This window comes from Panthera onca, chromosome F1 (assembly GCF_046562875.1).
Source record: "Panthera onca isolate mPanOnc1 chromosome F1, mPanOnc1 haplotype 2, whole genome shotgun sequence".
NCBI classification, from domain to species: domain Eukaryota; kingdom Metazoa; phylum Chordata; class Mammalia; order Carnivora; family Felidae; genus Panthera; species Panthera onca.
The window spans coordinates 31975399-31996140 of record NC_138355.1 but is presented as its reverse complement, the minus strand read 5'-3'; the positions used below and the strand labels follow the sequence as shown (position 1 = coordinate 31996140).

Genomic DNA, 20742 nt, shown 5'->3' with positions numbered 1-20742 from the left:
CACAATTTTTTTCTCCCTGCATTTTGACCTTGAAGCCAGCAATCTGCAACAAACCTTCCCAGCACGCTCCCCTTCTTACCTTGATGTGGGAGGCGTTAATGTAACCTGTGTTGTTTTCTTTGGTCGGTACCAGCTCCACTCTGTTCTCCTCATAGGGGACGACTTCGCGGATGCGGCTTCGCTCGGCATTTTCCGGTAGGGCCGCGGTGCTGAAAATGCCGTTCGCCTTCTTCTTTGGAATTTGCTCATATTCTGTGAACACCATTCCCTCTTCTAGCTTTTTCTTCAGGGTTCTGAACTGCAACAGAAATTAATCTTCAGCTTTCCGGATTATCCTATCCCGAAACCCCAACAAATCAGATTTCTTTCAAGATTTACAGTGATCATGTTGATAACAAGCAGTTTCAAGAGGTGCAACGAATGCTTATTTGGTCTCATTATTAACCATTTTGCTAGTTTCTCTGGCCCAATAAGCAATTTCCTTCTCATTCATACCTTAAATAGAACCAGTCATTAAGGCCAGGCAAGAGCTGAAATTCAAAGTCCGTATTTTCGTTATTAACGCCTCTGTTTATTTTTGTAACGTTTATTTACTTGAGAGAGAGAAAGCATGAGTGGGGGAGGGGCAGAGAGAGAGGGAGAGAGAGAATCCCAGGCAGTTTCTGCTGTCAGCCCAGAGCCCGACGTGGGGCTCAATCCCATGAACCATGAGGTCATGACCTGGGCTGAAATCAAAGGTCGGATGTTTAACCGACTGAGCCACCAGGTGTCCCAACACCTCTGTTTAAAGTCCAGTGATAAAAAGACTGTTCATCTTAATTATCCAAACAAACTTTTCTTCACTTCCAGAGCTGTTTTTACTGAGCTAAATTTAAGATGATACTCGTCCACTGTTCTCTAGTTTTGAGGATGAGAGCCCATCTTTTATTTTTCCTGTGGCCAAACTACCAACTACAATAACACAGTATTAACTGCATTAAATGATTCCTCTACAGTCCCTCCTGCCTTTAAAATCTTTCTAAAATTTCATGTACACTGGCAGAAATCTAAAATCCAAATGTCACCAGCACTGAAATAAATTTACACATAGGGGTACCTGGGTGGTTCAGTTGGTTAAGCAGCAGACTTCGGCTCAGGTCATGATCTCGCGGTTCACGAGTTCAAGCCTCACGACGGGCTCTGTGCTGACAGCTCAGAGCCTGGAGCCTGCTTCAGGTTCTGTGTCTCCCTCTATCTCTGCCCCTCCCCTGCTCATGCACTGTCTCTCTCTCAAAAAAAGATTAAAAAAAAAATTAAATGTACATGTGTTTCTTAAGCAGAAAGTAATTGTAGAAACTAAAGGAACGCCTTTCTTCACGTCTAAAATACTACCATGCAGCTTCTTCCTGCTTTTCAAAGCCAAAGTTCTCACAATGCATTATCAATCAGTCATGTTTTATAGCCAAAGAAGGGGACAGTATATTAAAAAAAAATTCTGTAAATGCTTGGGTAAGATAATCACTCCCTAATAAAGGGTAATGGTTCACAAAATTCACAGAAGTCGAAAGCTACAGCAATTGCTTAATTTGGCAAAAATAGAAACAGGCCCAGCAAAAGACTGACTTGACCAAGGCCACGCAGCTGGTTAGGGGCCGGTCCCGTTACGCAGGCCTTACTGCATGAACTTGACAAGGAAACTGGAGATGCTGGAAAGAATCAATTTAATACAATGCACACCGGGCCTTGCTAATCTCAAATTAGAGAATTAATTCATCAAACAAACCTTGGTGCTGGCATGTTTGGGCAAGGCGAGAGCTCAGGAATCGCAAGACCACAGAGAATGAATCACATGCTTGACAAGCCCAGCGCTTACCCTCTCATCCATGGGAACTCGGGTGGCATCAGCTCGGCTCTCTTCCCGCCCCGAGACCCGGGCAACTGAGAGTCCATTCAGCGCCGCCAACATGAGCGGCCGCTTCTGTGCCTCCAGGCTTGCCATCTTCTGCTTCTCTAGATTCTTGCGGCAAGAAAAGGCATGTTCTCATTGTTTATAGTACGAGCAGAGTGCTGGAATGTGTTCTAATCTCCCCAAATCTGTAACTCCCCAGCCAAGGAATGCAGACAATCACCATCAGTAGGGCAAATTCAAACAGAGCCTTCCCCTTATTCCCACCGTGCCTGAAGAAGCCAGTTCCCCCTGAGCTTTTATCTAAAAACGGATGAATGAGTGAACTAACAAACAAACGAGTACAAGCAAAGACTTCACATAAATACCCACTGCCATTCGGCCAAAAAGCGCAAAACGGCATATAAGCAAGACACTTCAGGAAGACAAGGGCTGAAGGAAGGCAGGAGTTTCATAAAGAATCCAATCCCATCACAATGATGGCCCTTTTATACAAATTAAATGATTAAAAACTTATAAACGTCGTTTGTTGCCTTGTTAAGAGATCCAGACACATAAACCGTGAAGAGAAACCTTCCCAAGTTTCCATTCTGAGAGGCTGAGACGGAAATCATCCCCAGACCTGCCAATGCCAAAGTCTGCGGCCATCCAGCACGATCCATGAGGCATAACCCTTCATGCCGCATCCAGAAGGCCCAAAGGAATGGGCACTATGGCTCCCAATGACCACGATGGGACATTACTGACTGTGACTCTGCCCTGGGGGAATAAGGATTTGGGGGCTGAGGGCACCATCCAGGGAGAAGGCTGGAGTTAACACGTGGCCCTTGTTTGGGGGTTTTGATTTCCTCTCCATTCTCACCTGCACCAATACTCTGAAACTGGGACCAGTCACGGTTCTCACTGTTAGGTGTACTTCTGTGCTTTCTTGTGCCCTCTACGCTGACCCTGACCGAGGTGTGAAAGAAATCTCCTTGTCCTCAGACAAGCCTGTAAGAGCATTTCCTCAAAACAACTGTGTCTTAGAAGACAGAAGGACAGAGGGACTTCCTAAAGCATACAGGTGGAGGAGTTAAACAGCATTTAAGATTTTGATCCTAACAGAAGTGAAACTACTTTGCAGATTCCTTTGGCTGCCCCAAAGGAAGGGGTCATCTTCTCCCTGGTTTCTTTTCCAGGTTTTAAGTAATTCTGTTTCTTAGTCATTTATAAACGCGCTCCCCAGAGAGGTGTGGCGATGGAGCCATGGTGCCAGCAGATGGCAGATTATTCTAAGTGTGGGGGGGGACAGGCTGGCATTACAACCCTATATCCCATCAGCCTCCCACCTATAGTCAGAATGGAGTGATGGCTGTCACTAAATGCTTCATTCAGTGACAGGGCCGACCCATCAAACTAAAGAACATCTCAGAGGAAGATTAACTGTGATAAAGTGAGAGAAGTGTCCATTAACCTTCAGCCAAAAAGTTGGCCCTGGTTGCTCAATCCCAGGAAGATTTTGAAGATTCCAGACTTAAATTTGGGGGTTTTGCTTGTTTGCTAGCTTATCAGTTTGTTTTTGTGAGAAATATTTCTGCACCCCCCCCCCCACCACCGCCCCTGCCTCATTATCTCCTTTCATAGGACTATGTCCCTCTCCCTCTGCAAAATTCTCAGAAAAAATGTCTCCCAGGTCCTCCTAACAATCCTGCTGCTTCCTTCCCACCTGTACCATCAGGTGATACTAACTGGGCCTAAGGCAAAAAGTAACTAACTTATCTTTGTCAGGAAAAGATTACTAGGGACCTGGTGAAAACTGAAACCCCAGTGATAAACGATTACTCTTAGTTCCTTCTCACTTATCCTATCAGCTTGTTGCCAGAGATAACAAATAAATAACTCAAAAGTCTGATTTGGCCTTTTCTCTTTCCTGGCACCTGATTTCAGGTTCAGGGGCTACAAACACTGAAATGTCCTCAAGGCAGCAGTAGGGGCCAGAAGGAGGAGCTATCACCACAGCAGGCCTGAATCATCCATCAAAGGGACAAGTGGCTCCAACATTACAGAGAGCTGCCTGCAGGGCACATTCTCACCATACTTGCTGCCCCTCCAGTTCCCGTTTGCTTAAATGTTCTCACTGTTTTCATATCCTAGAGAGGCCTGGACAGCCTTCTCCATTCTTATCCATTCCTAACAAGCCAGGCAGAAGCTGCCCACGATGGGGAGCGCAGAGGAGGATCTGAGATGTGGGAAGGGCATGGACGGGGCTGGGGGAGGGGGCAGTTTCTTCATTTAAAAAAAAAGCAGATGGGAAACCATCCCGACCTTCAGAGCCACTGGCACCATCGCTATCTCGCTGGCACACTGGCTCACTGAAGAACTTCCTAGTCTTTCTCTAAGGTCAAGACCTCAGACAAGGGTTGTGGTCTCTGAGCACCTGAGTATATATAATTAAAAAAAAAGAAAATCAATGGGAGAATGAAGTAGGGATGGGGTAATGATGTTCCCGAACTACAACGAAGGGGTGGAATCTGCTATTCACTATTATCCACATGGATGGGGTGGGAGAACACAGGGGAAAAACAGTGGAAAATCCCGTTGCTTCTTTGTGAAGCTCTATGTAGAAAGCCAATGCCGTGGGGTCTGGATAGAGGGCTTTGTTGAACACAGGTAACAAGAGGAGGGGATGAATGACCAACATGAGGCTATGGGACCACGTAGGCGTCAATAAACATCAAGTGGGCAGGGGTGACTGCAAAGCTGGCTGCCTGGGCTGACAGGTTCTTGAGTTGTGGTCAAGGGGCCTGCGGCCAAGACGAACTGAAAATCCATTTCTACCAATGCGTTACTTTTTCCAAGCTGGGAAAGGTCTCCCCCGTGGCGCCACCCCCGCGTTTCATTCCATCTGTCAGCCAAATGGTTATATTGGCCAGGGGAGGCACAAGCACATCTTTCACGATTTCCTTCTAGGTTTGCAAAAAGTGGAAAAAGTTATTCCTGTACCAGATCCTTAGCGCTGCTCCACTGGTGGCCAAAAGGGTGCTGCTGGGAATGTTCTGAAGGTTCTGTCTAAAGTAATAAAGTTGCTGCAGTTTAGATTCCTGAACCCACAAACGTGGCTTCCTTAAACCGTGGGCCCTCGACTGTTCTCTTCAGCTTGATTACCACTGCGGTGCAGGGAGACTTATAAAAGGAAGGGAGTCTAAGAACTCCATCAGAGCAAATTTTCACTTACACTGTTCTGGAGTTGCTAAGTGGCAGAGACCCTGTGGCAGAGATGTGGTGCCCACAGAGGATGAGTCAACCAGGGCTTGATTAGTTGTGATGAAAGGAAATGATTTTTTATTTTTTGAGGTTGTGAAAATGTCCAGAACAAGCAGCAATGGCGTTCTGAAATATTTTTTTAAAGTAGCAACTACAATCTGGCAATTTTCTCATTAGTAGGAGCTAACTCACTTTGTCGTTCTGCGTGCGCACCTGTTACCTACACACTCTTGCTCTGACAGCTTACCCGGGCCCCAAGCTGGTACACATCCTGAATCAGAGTTACTTATGTCTGATATCAGGCATCTTTAAATGTCGTAAGTGTGCGTATATGTATGCGTGCGTTTCCACGCGTGTGTGTGAATTTTGATAGAATGAGCTTAATGGGGGGCTGAAACTCAATGGTGAACTTCTGAGTAATACTGTAGTTTTCTTGCTCTGTGTTAACGATCTATTGAAAGAAAATCTGAAAATAAAATGGACACATCGTGGTCCGGTCAATATTGGTGGGCCATCCTGGGAGAGGGATCTCCACACAAAGCTGTGCTCTGAAGGGATGTTGCTCTTTCACTATCAAATTGGGGGGGAGGGTGGAATGCTTCCCCCTAAAATAGGAACAAGAGACGTAGGAAGGAGAGATCCTAGCCACTCCCACACAGGAAATCTGACCCCAAATAAACAGCACGATGCTGGCCTAGAGGCTGATCTCAACAACCAACCTACAGCATCCTAATGCCATTACAGCACCTTGGGCCAAGTGTACCAATTAGAAGCCATGAATGAAAAACGGAAGGTTTAGCTGAAGGGGTAAAAATACAAAGTTTTGTGAAATGAAACGCTACCTGTTGAAATGCCAACTGATTCTCTAACTTCCTAACAGATTCCCTGAATAAGCCTCGCACCTTCTTCACGGCCCAGAGCACATGTGCTTTCATACTTTAAGCCGAGAGTCATGGAGAAGGAGCGGAGGAAGCTGTGTGGGGCGGTGGGGAGGAGGCTGTGTGTTGAAGTGCCCGCTGAACACTGCCGTGGGAGAGGAGGACACTTACCCTGATGGCCATCTCTCTCTCTACAATGCTGTCTTCCAGGGAGAACATCTCGGACACCGGTCTCTCCTTCACAGGCTCTTTTTTGACCCGCTCCTTCACGCTTGTCAGGTCGGGTTCGGAGATGGACGGACCGAGGGAAGGCCCAGCCACGGCCAGCTGATCTGCTCGGGAAACACTGATGGCCTTGGCCGGCCCGTGCCTCAGGACCCTAGCCCTGGCGGCGGCAGGAGGCAGGCTGACCTGGTCTTGCCTCAGGGCCCCGTTGCTAACGCTCTTCCTCGGGCCAGGGTATTCGGGCGGGGGCTTGTTTGGGATTCGGGCCAAGGCTGCCTGTAGCTGGGCACTGTACCCCATCTTCTCCCGGAGCATGGGGATCTGGGGCACCGACCCTGGGGCCTCTTCCTCCTCCTCCTCACTCTCGCTGCTGTGGATCAGCATGGTGGCATCCGAGAGAGTCTTCTTGTGGTGGTAATGGGGAAGCTGGTGAGCCTCGTGACTCCCCGGCACCTCCTCGGGCGGCCCCTGCTCCCGGAGTGTGTTTCGGCGCGCCATGGGGATGTTGAGCGATTTCAAGGTCATGGCCTCCATGCCCCGCACCATGCTGCTCATCACCTCCAGGCTGTGGCGCTTATTCGCCGTGCCGTGGTGCTTGGTGGCCGTGAGGGGCTCGCTCACCTCCTGGAGAGATTGGTGCACCACTGGGGAGCTGTCTTCTTGGAAGGTCTTCACCGAGAGCTGCACCTTGCGGGTCACCAGGTCGGGGCTACTGCCGCTGACGTACCTGTGACGGTGGCTGGCGAGGTCTGGGGTGCTGGTGGCGGGGCGCGGCCGTGGGTAGGGAGGCGGCGGCCTGAAGAGATAGTTTTTGAGCATATGGGCCGCGTTGTAGTTCTGGGTGCCTTGGAGCTGCATATTGGCCAGCTCTGGGGTGCTCACCGTGTGGGAGATGGAGCTTGCCCCCGGCTTGCTCGGCACCATGTTATTCTTTGGGTTCATGTGGTCAGATGGGCTGACGAGTTTGTTACCGTAGCCTCCCTGCGGCCCATAAGGGACAGCGTAGGGGGGCCTCTCCCGCATCTCGGGCTGGCTGTACACCAGATCCTCTGGCTGGTTGTAGGCATGCGTGTTGATGATGCTGAGGTTCCGCAGAGACTGGCTCTGGCTGTCGGCGTGCACGGTCCCCCTCTTCATCTGCCGCATGACCGTCTCATAATCGGGGGTCGGCCGGTAGGATGGCACAATGATGGCGCTATGCCGGTGGCTAGGGATGTAGTCAGCCCGCATGATGTCACTCCCGGGGATACTGAGGTTGGAGGACACAGGAGAAGCCTGGATGAAACTCTGGGAGCAGTTGAGGGAGTTGACGCTGTGAACGCTACACACGCTGCCATTGGTGACGGTGCCATTTAAATAATTTAAGTCCAGGCTGTTGTGGGAATTGCAGTACAAGGCTTCTTCATTCCCATGGAAGATGCTGTCTACAAGAAATCAAACAAAGGCCCATGAACGTCCACATCACCCTGCTTCAACTAAGTTCATCCTCACACTCCTGGGTGTGACTTTCAGAGGTCATTAAAAGTGAACTCCTGTGGTCTCCACCCACGTATTCCATGGAAAAACTAATAACTCTCGGGTGATACACCAACATACAGAAAGAACACTTGAAAGCATACTAAAAAGAGAAAGTGAATCTAATCAAAGAAAGCTAGGCACGTTTGGAATAGTTATCACCTGGGGAAGTTCTCCATTTTGCCAGAGCTCTGAAATCAGGCACAAACAATGGCCCTCATGTTGGGTAAACCTGTCTTCTTGTCCAGGGCCCAGCAACGGGACCGGCTATTTGGGCCAGGAAGTCAAGAGCTTTAACAGGACGATGCATCTGAAGTTACCGATACCTGGAGCTTATGTTCCGGACAGCAATGGAAAAGGTCCCCTTCCCCGAGGAACTCCTGAGCGTTCGTAAAGACACAAGACAAATGATGCAGTCAAGGTGTCAGCACGCATGGCTAGTTGGTTCTGATCAGCAACCGATGGAGGGCAAAATCAGAACCAGGAGTTCTTTTGGCCACTGCCTACAACTCTCCTCTAGAATTGGCTTCATCACTGAGGTCATTTGACATTAAAATTAATAGTGGTTTAAGGAGGGTCCTAAAGAGGTAAAACGTGGGGCGCCTGGGTGGCGCAGTCGGTTAAGCGTCCGACTTCAGCCAGGTCACGATCTCGCGGTCCGTGAGTTCGAGCCCCGCGTCAGGCTCTGGGCTGATGGCTCGGAGCCTGGAGCCTGTTTCCGATTCTGTGTCCCCCTCTCTCTCTGACCCTCCCCCGTTCATGCTCTGTCTCTCTCTGTCCCAAAAATAAATAAAAAACGTTGAAAAAAAAAAAAAATTTAAAGAGGTAAAACGTAGATGGCTAAAGTCAGGCCCATACTAGGTGTCCGTGGTTTCTTTAACACACACATACACGTGTACACACACACACACACACACCCTAGGAAGGTTGCCTAGGAAGGCAACCTCTTGCCGAAACACTTTCTGATGAGCAAAGTTCATCATTTTCACACTCTGGATTTAAGCATGAGCAAAGGAGAGGAGGACAGGGCAGAAAGGCAAAAAATAAAACCAAAAACCACCAACCAGAAAAGGTGACTGAAAACGCTCAGTTGCCTGAGGAGGAGTGTGCTCACAGACCAGATGAGCTGAGATGGACAAGAAAAACTAGCAAAACCCAGGAACAAAGGTGTGCCACTTCTCCATCTCTATGGGCTCTGGGGCTTTCCCACAGAAGCAGGGTAACTTTGCTCGTCTGCTTATAAAAAGGAGTATTTGATTAAAGAGTCTTGACTATCTTGGTTTCCACACTCACACTCTGACAGGACAGAGGTTCAAAATAGCCAGCCTATGGTGACACAGAAATGCATTATCCGTTCAACATACTGCCAACACCCAAGTTTAGTAACATTCCTTTTCTGAGATGCAGTTAGTGTAATGACGAAGAGGGCACTGGCTCAAGAGTCATTTTTCACCTCAAAGCTCCTCCCATACCCTTTCTGCGCCCCACTTTCTTTTTCTATAAATGGCACTAGTAATAGTACCTCTCGTGTGGGTTTATTTTGAGGATTAAATGAAACAATATGTTGCAAGGGCTTAGCACGGTGCTTAGGGAGAGGAACTGCTCTATAAATGGTAATTGTTATTATTAGAACCATTATTCTTAGGACGGATTTTCTCACACTTTTGGCACGGGAGTGTTTGGGGAGAAAAAGAATAAAAAACAGATTCCATTTGCTCTGAGGCAAGAACAGGTGTCCGGAGAAATGGCAGGCAGCAGTTAAAAAGAGGAGTGGAGATTATTTGTGCCTTTCTTTTAAGTAAGCTGGACGCCTGTGTGCTCTGTGTGCTCAATACGGGTCACGAGGGTGAAGAGCATTCCGTGGGGCTTACTGTCCCTCTCTCTTCTCCAAGCCCACTCATCAGAGGGAGGAGACAAGGAACTTGCTCACTGCCTTCTCCCAACTCCCTCAGCAGCCAGTTCTGGGAAAGTTTTTCTCTCAGGGGCAAATGACACGCTATGCCTTTCACAAATCGAAGCCGCCGCCTGCTGCCATTCAGACAGACAATGACAAAGTTAAAACAAAAGTATCACTGTCATCTAAGAAATAAAAAAAACTTCTTCACCACTGACAGGTATTCGACTTTTCGTCTCAAGAAGGGAAAATGACAAGCCACGGTTTACCTTGCGAAGTGTGTGTTTCCGAGTAGTGTTCACCACACTGGACGTGCATGGGAGGCAAGATGTACGGCTGCTGTCGGGGCTGAAACAGAAAAGACAGCACAGGTGGGAAGGCCGTGGCACAAATGGCCGTGGAATCTCACGGGGCACCAGCCCAAGCACACGACAGCCCATCATTCACCCGCGTCTGCAGGGAAGCACACTGTGGCCTCTCTGCTGGTCCACCCTTGATTTGTCCCTCTTTGACTCATCTGTACCTCCATCTCATCATTAAGTCTAGGACTGGAGAAACAGAGGGAAATAAGGCAGCTGGTTCAAGGTGAGAAAGGTAAGGAAGCTGTAATTAACATTTAGTCTATTTCCTGATATGCTTGCAAAACTCCCAATGCCCTTTTAAAAGGAGTAATTCAGAACATGTAGATTTATTATATTCGACCTAAAGAATAATGACAATAAGGGGAAACTCGGTTTCATTCTAACCAAAATTGTCTGCACCTATGACCCTAGTTTACAGCACCACGTCAACCTCCAATAGGGATGGGGGTGGTGTTAAGCTGGGTTCGGTTGCAAATTTATATAAAAATCTGAATGGTGACCCGCGACAATATGTGTGTGGTTCTCAAGACCACTTATGGACCCCCCGAATGCAGAACCCAATGTGGACAGGTCTTGCAGCGAACCTAGTTCAACCATCTACTCTGCAGTGAAAAATCTTTTCCAAGAGACTCCTTAAAGATGGTTATTTAGACCCAACCTGAACAACTTCCTGCTGCAGACAAGAATAAAACTTTCAGAGGAAAAAAAAAAAAAAAGCGTAGATCAGTTCAATATTTGGTGAGCCGACAAAGGAAATATGATTAGTCACTAACGTGATCTACAGCAAACCACCGAGCCTCAGTACATCTCAGCTTCTTGCCAGTCAAATCAGACCTCTTCCCTCCCCTTATCACCAACAATATTTATGTTATTTAGATATTGGGATCCCCAGTGACAGCTTCTTTGAAGAAAAAGTTTTGATTCTAAAAAACAAAAATCTTTAAAAAACGTTAAGCCTGTAAACCACCAAACAGTATATATTCGATTATTTTGAAATTACTCTCATAGATACTGGTCTAAATATTACTGCTTTAGGAGAACGGCTGAGATCAAGCCAAAAAAACCCAAAGCCAGCAGGGGTCACACTTTCTCAGTATCCGTCAATACTGGAAGAACACTTGCCATAATCTGAAGCTGGGCAGATAACTCATCTGCCATTTTGTCTGCCACAAATAATGCTTAAGCATCAAAAGGGCACATAAAGAAGGTAATAAAGATAAGGGATCCAAAAATAAACAAGTCAAGAAAGAAGAAATAAGGAATTGAAATTAATCTAAGAAAGGAGTTCATGGTACCAAAAAGAAGGTGCTGTATCAGCTTTTCTCAATATTCCCTTTGGCTGTTTCTCCCCCCCGCCCCCCTTTGGCTGGTTTATGAATTGCAATTTTAAAATATTTTCCTCTTCTTGGTAGTACGTAAGTCAACTCAATTTTTCCAGCGTAGGACAGCCAGTTTTGAGGCTTAAAACAAACAAACAAAAACAGTGGGAAGGGATTCATGTGAGGTAATAGAAATGCATAGTAAGGTAAAGTTGGCTCACTGCCTTCTCTTGCTCTTAAAAATCCAATTTTTTGGAATTGAAAAAAATCTAATAAGCAAGTGACTGTTTATGAGTTGGCATAAGTGTACAGCAAAGGATAATAACAGCTAATCCTCCAAATACCATTTCGGGATATTATTTATTCCATCTCTTTGTATTATATATATAATATTGTGTTACGTTATATATAGTGCATATTATTCTATCTTTCCAGACCTGCTAATATAGAAACAAGTGAGACGCCATAATATAGGCAGCAGAAGGGCAAGAGAAAAATAGCAGTCCTGGTTCTCAGCAAGGAAGCCAAAAAGAGACAATATCACTCATCCCAGGGAACTCCTGGTAATATGGTTTTGCCCTAAAGGGTAGAAGAAAGGGAGGAGCCTTGAACTTGGCTTCCTGCAGATTGTCTTCACCCAGATAAAATACGAAAACCTCTTTATCTTCTCCAGATAATTAGGATGAGATCAAATCACAAGACAGCTTTAAAATACTTGGCCTCCATGGTGTTTCATGGACATAAGTGAAAAATCATCTCCCTAATGAAGACATGTGGAGTCCAAAAAAAAAAATAATATTCACAAAGAAGAAGTATAAAGAAACCAGTGCCATGAACAAATCTATCAGTGCCACAAGGGAAAAGCCCAAAGTGACCCTCTGGACCTCCAAGGCAAGGGCCACTTGTGAGATACTATGCATGACATCGAGATTAATAATATTCATGTTGGGTACTCAGGAATGTGATGACATAACGGTTCAACTCTAGAATTCTAAGAGTTCATTGTCTATGCATTTTCCAGACAAAAAAAAAATTCCTCAAAACTCTCCTTCGGAAAGACAAGTTAAAGATGTGCTATAGGGTATACACTGTGTATGAGGAAAAATTCAATTTTATTCTCCTATCAACTCGAAGGAAATGGTCACCTAGAAAATTTTAAAGGTCACATGTTTAAAGGTCACTTTTCTGCATCTTTCTATGATATTATCCTAAAGTAGTCCTCAAAATAAAACACAGCCTAAGAACAGATGTATTGAAATTAGAGTTGTGTTTCCTTATTCAGAAGAGGAGAAATTTTTTGTTTAATGTTTTTATTTATTTTTGAGACAGAGGGAGACACAGCATGAGCAGGGGAGGGGCAGAGAGGGAGGGAGACACAGAATCTGAAGCAGGATCCAGGCTCCGAGCTATCAGCACAGAGCCCAGCGTGGGGCTTGAACTCACGGACTGTGAGATCATGACCTGAGCTGAAGTCGGACGCTTAACCGACTGAGCCACCCAGGCGCCCCAAGAGGAGAAATTTTTTAAAAAATGAAAAAAGCTAACGTTAGATTAGATAGAAAAGTAGATCAATTCAGTAAATCGATTTTGTTGGTCTTAAAATTAGAAGATATATAATTAATCTTCCCCACCAAATACCCTAACTTGAAACCATCGACTAAACTCGTTCAATTTGGGTTCATTCAAAAAGCATTTTCTGACTAGTTTATCAAGATCTATCTATGGTGGCAAATACAAAAGAATTTGTAGAGCTTATAACCAAAGACATGTGCATGCAACAACCAGAAACAGTGATAAAACCACAGATGAGCAAATGGACAAAAACACACACCATAGGTCACATGCTGAACAAACACGGTCTCATCAGCCTTAAGACTTATTCTTCAGCGGTGAACCTTGAGCCATACTTCAAGAAGTGATGGCCTTGGATGGGCACATGGATGTCCCATGTGATGGGGCACAAATGGGACATGAATGTTCATCACACCTGCTTGGCTGACTGATGCTCTTCTATGTTTTCATCAGATCTCACCTGGTCATGATGCCCTACTCATGTTTCCTTTCAATTGAGCAACAAAAGGACATTCCATCCCCAACAGTCAGACCATTTGATTACTGAAGACTTTATACATACCAGAGAGGATCGGCTCCAGGTGGGTTGGCGTCGGATGGGGGGTGGAGAATTTGATTGTCTACAGGAAAAGTTAAAGAAATGAGAAGAGTCATTTTATTTATCAGACATAAGATGATCAGACGGACTAACAAGAGAGGGGGAAAAGGCGGGGCGGGGTGGGGTGGGGGTGGAACAGACAAGAGAGCTAAATAATAAGGCACGCCTGGGTGGCAGGTGGTTGAGCGTCGGACTTTGGCTCAGGTCATGATCTCACGGTCCGTGAGTTCGAACCTCACGTCGGGCTCTGTGCTGACAGCTTAGAGCCTGGAGCCTGCTTCAGATTCTGTGTCTCCCTCTCTCTCTGACCCTCCTCCGTTCATCTCTCTCGGTCTCAAAAATAAATAAACATTTAAAAAAAAGAGACAGAGCGCTAAGTAATTTATGGCAAAATGTAAACATTTATTTCTGAATGGAGAGGCTATGAAAAATGTTGATTTCCTTTTTTATTCTCTTATTTTCAAAATGTTTGGAGCACATGATCCTTAGATATTAAATTTTACAGAAGAATGAGGCTTATTTCCAAAAAATATTATGAGGGAAATAAGCAACACTGAAAAATATCACTATTATTACATGGGTTTTTTAAAAATTGTATTCTTTGTATCTTTGTCTATGTGTAAAATCTTTCATAAAGAAAAACAGCAAGAAGAAAAAATATTTTTTAAATGTGCCAGTCAAATGGAATCCAAAACAGATTAAATATGTTTGAGTAAGACCATACAAAGATCTTTTTGAATTAAGATAATACTGATTATAAGTAGTAATCTAATCAGATCCTTTCCAGACTGAGAATCAACGTGAATTTTTTTTTAACGTAGGGATAAAAATGCGTGGGAGCTAAGAGTATTAAGAAATTCTTGAGCACTGGGGCGCCTGGGTGGCTCAGTCGGTTAAGCGTCCGACTTCAGCTCAGGTCACGATCTCACGGTCCGTGAGTTCGAGCCCTGCATCGGGCTCTGGGCTGATGGCTCAGAGCCTGGAGCCTGCTTCCGATTCTGTGTCTCCCTCTCTCTCTGCCCCTCCCCCATTTATGCTCTGTCTCTCTCTGTCTCAAAAATAAATAAAAACGTTAAAAAAAAAAAAATTCTTGAGCACTGAAATCAAAGGTGTCTTTGAGAAATGGGTCTCAAAGTCCAGACTGACATCTTCCCTAGTCTTCAGTGAACTCATATATAGACAAAAACAAACAAAAAAACCCAGGACATGTAGAATTTTCCATCAAGCTAGAATTCTTCACTTTAAAGCATTCTCCTTTGTCTGATAGTTCATCTTTCCTACCTTTTTAGTGATAAAACACCTTTTCTTTCTTTCATGAGGTGTGGAAACAGTAACGTTGGATTTTTTTTTTTTAACAACTGGCCAAATATAGTATTATTAGACTTAGGTTAAACACCCTTCCCACTCCCTGCAATTTTTCTTCTCAAGTCAAGAAATATGGGAAGCACTCTTTGGAGCTCTATGAAATGAAATGAAAATCAATGATAGTCTTTTAGCAGTCAGGGTGTGCAGACCTCTGGAGAAAGATGCTGTTAAGATAATGCTAGTTTCCTAAAACTACAGGGGGTTTATCCCAGGCCTTAATGCAGTCTGTGCTGAGATCCTGAAACTATACACAGAATTTACTGTGTGTATGGAGTGTGTGTGTGTGTGTGTGTGTGTGTGTGTGTGTACATCTTAGAGAGTCCAAATAAGAGGTTAGGAACCTCCTCTACCTGGTGAGGAGAAAAGAATGGTTATTACAGAAGTAGAAAGGAAAACACCATTTCCTCAGTTTTCAGGCTAACGTGGGACGCTCACTAGTATTCGGAGACCGCCAAAGAAATCAAAATACTCTGCAAATTTTACAGTAAACTCCCTTGCTGAGAAATGGTCCAACCAGAAGACCACAGTGAAATTCACTGCATAAAACAGTCAGATTTTAATTCGCCCTCCAGAAGCCAACCATAGAGTCAAAGACCCCCCCGCAGATCAAAGGCCGCCGCAGCGCAGAAGTGCACAGAAGTGATCTACGGGGAGTCTGTTCAAAAGAACGCCACGTGCGTGTGCGTGCGCGTGTGCGTGCCCGTACAGTGATGGCTGTTTGACTTGCCGCTCCCTGATCACTGCCCTTCCGATTTACATTTGCAAACTTTGCTGGCGGACCTGATACCATCAACGATCCTTTCAGACTCCGACAGTGACCAATTGCAAAGACCGGTTTGAAAGAGCCTCCATCGTGTAGAGAAGAAAGTCTGTCAGGACCTGAGGCTCCAGTTCTAAAGCAGCCGCAATTTTCAGCAGGAACTGCTCTGGGACAATACTCTCGCACTCTTGGATGTGTCCACTGGGGGAATGGAAAAGCAGTTCCTCTCTTGCATTTATATCCCCGAATTCTTTGAAACACAATTAAGCACCTAGGGCGCCCCAACTGCCGAACGTCCTCTGCTGAGGAACATCTTTTGAAGGCAACCAAAATAAAGGCAATGATAGCGTGAGCCCCAGCTACTCTACATCCAAGGTCAGGTCACATTTAAGTTCCCATATCAGACTCCCTTTATCGTCTTTATTTCCAAATTAAATTGAAAAAACACACATGGATTCGTGACGTCTATTAGTGTATTCCAAGTCTTCCTCTAATTACCCTGGCCTCTCATTTACAGGCAGATGACATGACCCAGAAGCACACGCGGGGTTAGCCAACTGTGTAAGAGAAACAGGGCTGAGGATGACAGAACCTTCTTTTCTTTCAAGTTGGCTTGCTACTCCGTGACACACTTCTGAACATACCCCGCATCTGACACGAAGGGGCACCCTGGCAAATTGGGAACCGCTCAGCTCCTCCGAACTCCTCACAGAGGATGGAAAGGCACTAATGTGGGCCAACCCGTCCAGGTAGTCAAGCACTCACAGTCAATTTGTGAGTTATTTTCCCTCCAGGCGCACGCGCTGTGCCAGACGGCCTTCGTCATTAAAGTTCTTTCCCTCCTGCCTGGTCAGCTTCCACGAGGAAGGAGGGAAAAGAGCGAATGGCAAACGCCATCTACGACATCCCTAAAGCACATGGATTTAATCCGACCAGGCCTTCCAGTGAGAAGGTGGACAGACGGCTTACTTACTCAGTGCAGATTTTGTTTTGTTTGTAAAACTTGTGCCGCGTAGCAAACAACCGAGAGATATACTTGGCATTTTCAAGATCGTCCTTGGAAAAGAAGAGGCAGAGACAAAAAAAAAAAATAAAACATGTATTTGATTATAAACGCGTCTCCCTAGGATTCTCCCGAACAGGGCCACATTCCTTCGTATCGTCAGGCCACACACAAAATAGCCCCCCCGAGCAGCAAACCGGTGTGCTGAAATTCTGCAGCAAGCTGGGCTAGGAAGCCCACCCAAGGATGGCAGGCAATCTGTTAAAGAATCTTCCATACTCAGGGCACTGGGCTTACACCCTGGGCTGGCATATCTTCACACAATTCCAAACCAGATGCTTTAAAAATAAATAAGTGGATCAAGACAGAGCATGGAATGAACACCAAGCATCACTGAGAGGCAGTGAGATGCACCAACAGCCCTGGCTCTCAAGGGGGCCCTCAACAGAAGGAAGATCACTCAGGTTACTTCAGATTAGGCTTGGGCTGTGCGGCTGGGGGGAGAAAATCCAGGTCCGCCAGCAAAAGAAAATGCTGTGCAATATAATCGGGGGGTTACTGGATGTGGGCTGTAACTCGAGCGCGGAGGAACGCAGCAGGCCAGACAATGGGATCCACCCCAAACACAGCAGATGGAGGAACCGAAATCCCCGAGTCCAAACTCGGCTTGGAAACCTGGCGTTCTGAACGGGAAATCACCACCACTACCCGGAAATGAGTGATGACAGCACTGGGCGAGAGGTGGACGGTTACGGGCTCAGTAGAACATTTATTCTCTCACGACGCAGAGAGAAAAGAAGGGATGTGGTGAGTTGAGAGGTCACACGGCAAGCTGTCTGTCGGACCCTGCCCCCATCTTTCCATTTTGCTTACCGTGTGAAAGAGGGCCGTCTCTTCTTTGTTGATGAGCTCCACCAGAATAGTCGACTTGTTGTGTGTGATATTCCCGATGTCATTCCACCTGGTCACAAGAAAAACAACTGGGTTTGCCAGGCAGGTTCCATGCAGTTATGAATCAGCACAGGAGGGTCATCACTGCTGGTGAGTCTCATTTTACAAATTACGATTTAACTACAGTTTTAAAAGCTAAATGTGCCTTCTCTCCAAGCAAAAAAGTAAAGAAAACACACCCCGGGTCAAACTTAAATAGCTAAGGAAACCGTATAATGTAAATCTGGATACTGCTGTTCATAAGGTGTACTTTCCTTTATGACTAGTTATGAGGAAAACGTTCAAGGAACGTCTGCCTTGTTTTTCACATTTCCAAAGTGCAAAGCATATGGAGGAGCATATTATTTCAAAGTCACGTGTTTCCAGGAATCTAGGCCAAAGAATCCATATAGATTCTGTGTTGCAGCGTAGGCTACAGACTGATTATGCCACCAAGAGAAAGTGCCCGGGAAGGTAAGCTGTAGTTTCCCATTCTGCCTGGAGTCAGTTTGTAGCCGCCTCTTACTACTGTCTACCTTCACTCTGTGCCCCGATCTACAATTCCCTCTTCAGGCCAACCTTCACTGCCCTATCCTCTGCCTAGATGATTCCTTAAAGACTTAGCTCAGAAGTCACCTTCTCGCTTTCTCGTCCATGCGTATAGTCCCCTATCGGTCACCACGTGGTATTACAACTGTTGACCTCTGTGACTAGATCCCAAACTAAGCCAGACTAGCCCAAAGACACCATGCCTAGAGATTCTGCTGTCTTCGTGTCTGTATTCCAAGCACGGAGCCAAGCACCCGGCATTCAACATGCAATGGATGTTGGCTGAGAGAATTAAAAGTAGTAATATTGCCTCCCATCTGTATAGAGTACAGTTCCTTTATCGACTCTCTAAGGTAGACAAGGCAGCTATTTTTGTTCCTCCTTTAGAGATGAGACAATTGAGGCACAAACGAGTACAGGACTTAGCCACGTTCACTCTGCTCACTGGGGATGCACGAGTTCCATACTGGGGCTCACGGGCATTCCTCCAGTCACCTTTCCATTATTCCAGGACCAACTGTGTTTACGTACATCTGCTGGGGCCATACTCTCTACAGGTGATCAGTAGAGCTGTCGGTTGACTTACAATTCCAAGAGATTACATCTACACGACCCAGAGCTACAGGCTCCTCAATGAAGGTCTCTAGAGATAAGAGATATTTGGTTTCCTCAGGCTCCATTCCTTCAAACCGACTGCCAAGACTCTGGATCCACTCCTCCTCCACTCTGGATCCACTCCTCCTCCATGATGCGACTTCCCCTAGGGGCATCATTACCATGACACCATGGCAGACCATGGCAGAAGTAAATTCCCAGCCTGTAGGGGTTTCGAGATAAGGACTGGAGGAAGAAGTCCGGAAGCAGTTCCTAAGGAACCGAACCAAGCCTATGAGTGGCTTACCATCAGCAGAGTTTCAAACTGCTATTTTCTTCTATTTGACCTCCACAACTGAAACGTAAGACTTGTCTACTTCTCCAGGCTCAAGGAGAAAATGAAGCATTGATTCAGCTATGAAGAACTGTGTGGGACAAAATGCCCGAACAGCTTTAAATGGGCATAAAAATTCATAGTTATATCGCTGCCTACTTTATGCGTGTTGCTGGACCAATTTGTAACTTATTGTACGTGTATGGAGTTGACTGAATATGTCCAAAAGTCAAAAAGTTTATTCTGCAGCCACCAAGATCTTCCCCCTACTCCTGTTTCAATAATGTCCCCTTTCACAGAGCAAGAAAAAAATAAATGAACAAAAATAATGGCAGGGTGGGGACCTAGCGGCAGAGGGGGGCGGGGCTTGGGGGGAAGCCAATTAGGAAGCTTTTGGTGGGAAAATACTTGCAAAATGACCCAGATCAACTGCTGATCCAGAGAGTACACAGCTGGGCAAGATCCACGCCCAGAAGGTGGACTTTGCTTTGACTCTAAGAGCTGTCTTTGATGATCTGGCCTAGGTGCATAGCTATGCCTACCAGATGCATGTCCAAGAAAGCTCGTCTTCCAGTAAATAACTGGCCACACTGCCCTTGTAAATGAAAGCAAGGATGCAGCTTTTGAGATCACTGACACTACGGTAGCAACTACGGATGCCAACACGAGCAAGCTCCCGGACACGTGACCCGAGGAGACACTGGTCTCTCACGTTAAACGGAGAAGAGGGCTTAAAATGCAAAATAATGAGAGGTGCCTAGGTGGCTCAGTCGGTGAAGCATCCAACTTCGGCTCAGGTCATGATGTAGAGGTTCATGAGTTTGAGCCCCATGTCGGGCTCTGCACTGACAGCTCAGAGCCTGGAGCCGCCTTTGGATTCTGTGTCTCCCTCTCTCTCTCTCTGCCCCTTCCCTGCTTGCACTCTCTCTAAAATAAATAAGCATTAGAAAAAGAATTCTAAAATGCAAAATGATGAAAAAGTACCAAATTCCTTTAATTCATAACAAATTCAATGCTTTTCAAAATGCACTTTCATAAATACATTATATTTTTAATATAAAAATCAGTCCTCCCTCTTCTAGCACATGTGGTTAGGCGGAGGGTGATGGAAAATGGGAAGAAGCCACTCTGGACTGAAGGACTGACTGGATGGCCTGCTTCCAACCAGACTCACAGAGTTTAGCTCCAGGTCTCTGGCTCCAGGGCACCTTTCCTGGACTCAGGTGAGAGTCCCCACCCCCAAACGGGCCTCCAGAAGTGAGATGCATTTCTCCGTTAGCGCTCGAATCGCACAGAGGGCTGATCTTCTCTGAATTGAGAAAAGCTCAATTCTGACCCACCATCTGGCTCTCAACTCGCTGGGATACCTGTCCTACTGAGCAGGGTTTTCGAGAGTCCCTCAAGGGGAAAAAGAAAAAAGGAAAAAGATATGAAGAAGACTACCTGTGTATCACTGCTTGTCTTCCAATTCTGTTTCTCACGAAAATGCCCATAAAGAAAATGCCCAGCTGCACACTGTTTCCATGATTGTCCTGCGTAAGATCAACAGAAGAGCGGCGTGATGAAACAGATCACCGGCGACCTGGCAGAACCGAGCACGTGGGCCGCAGCCCACCCGGGGGGGGGGCACACCCCGTTTCCTGCCCATAAATGAAAGAATCACAGACAGCATCCGGACAAAAGGCAACTTGGTCCTGAAGCGACTCACGCCGCTGC

General features: G+C 46.1%; 1 protein-coding gene across 2 annotated transcripts in view; it reads right to left on the bottom strand.

The window, feature by feature from the left end:
- The window catches only part of PTPN14 (protein tyrosine phosphatase non-receptor type 14), a 118197-nt gene that overhangs the window by 22676 nt on the left and 74779 nt on the right, over positions 1-20742 (bottom strand). For both annotated transcript variants that reach the window (XM_060643832.3, XM_060643829.3), the window contains exons 8-15: positions 20470-20558; positions 17493-17580; positions 16590-16672; positions 13456-13513; positions 9910-9988; positions 6178-7655; positions 1853-1996; positions 80-298 (exon numbers count right to left, since the gene is read on the bottom strand). In XM_060643832.3, coding sequence (XP_060499815.2) covers positions 80-298; positions 1853-1996; positions 6178-7655; positions 9910-9988; positions 13456-13513; positions 16590-16672; positions 17493-17580; positions 20470-20558 — 2238 coding nt within the window. The remainder of the gene's footprint in view (positions 1-79; positions 299-1852; positions 1997-6177; positions 7656-9909; positions 9989-13455; positions 13514-16589; positions 16673-17492; positions 17581-20469; positions 20559-20742) is intronic.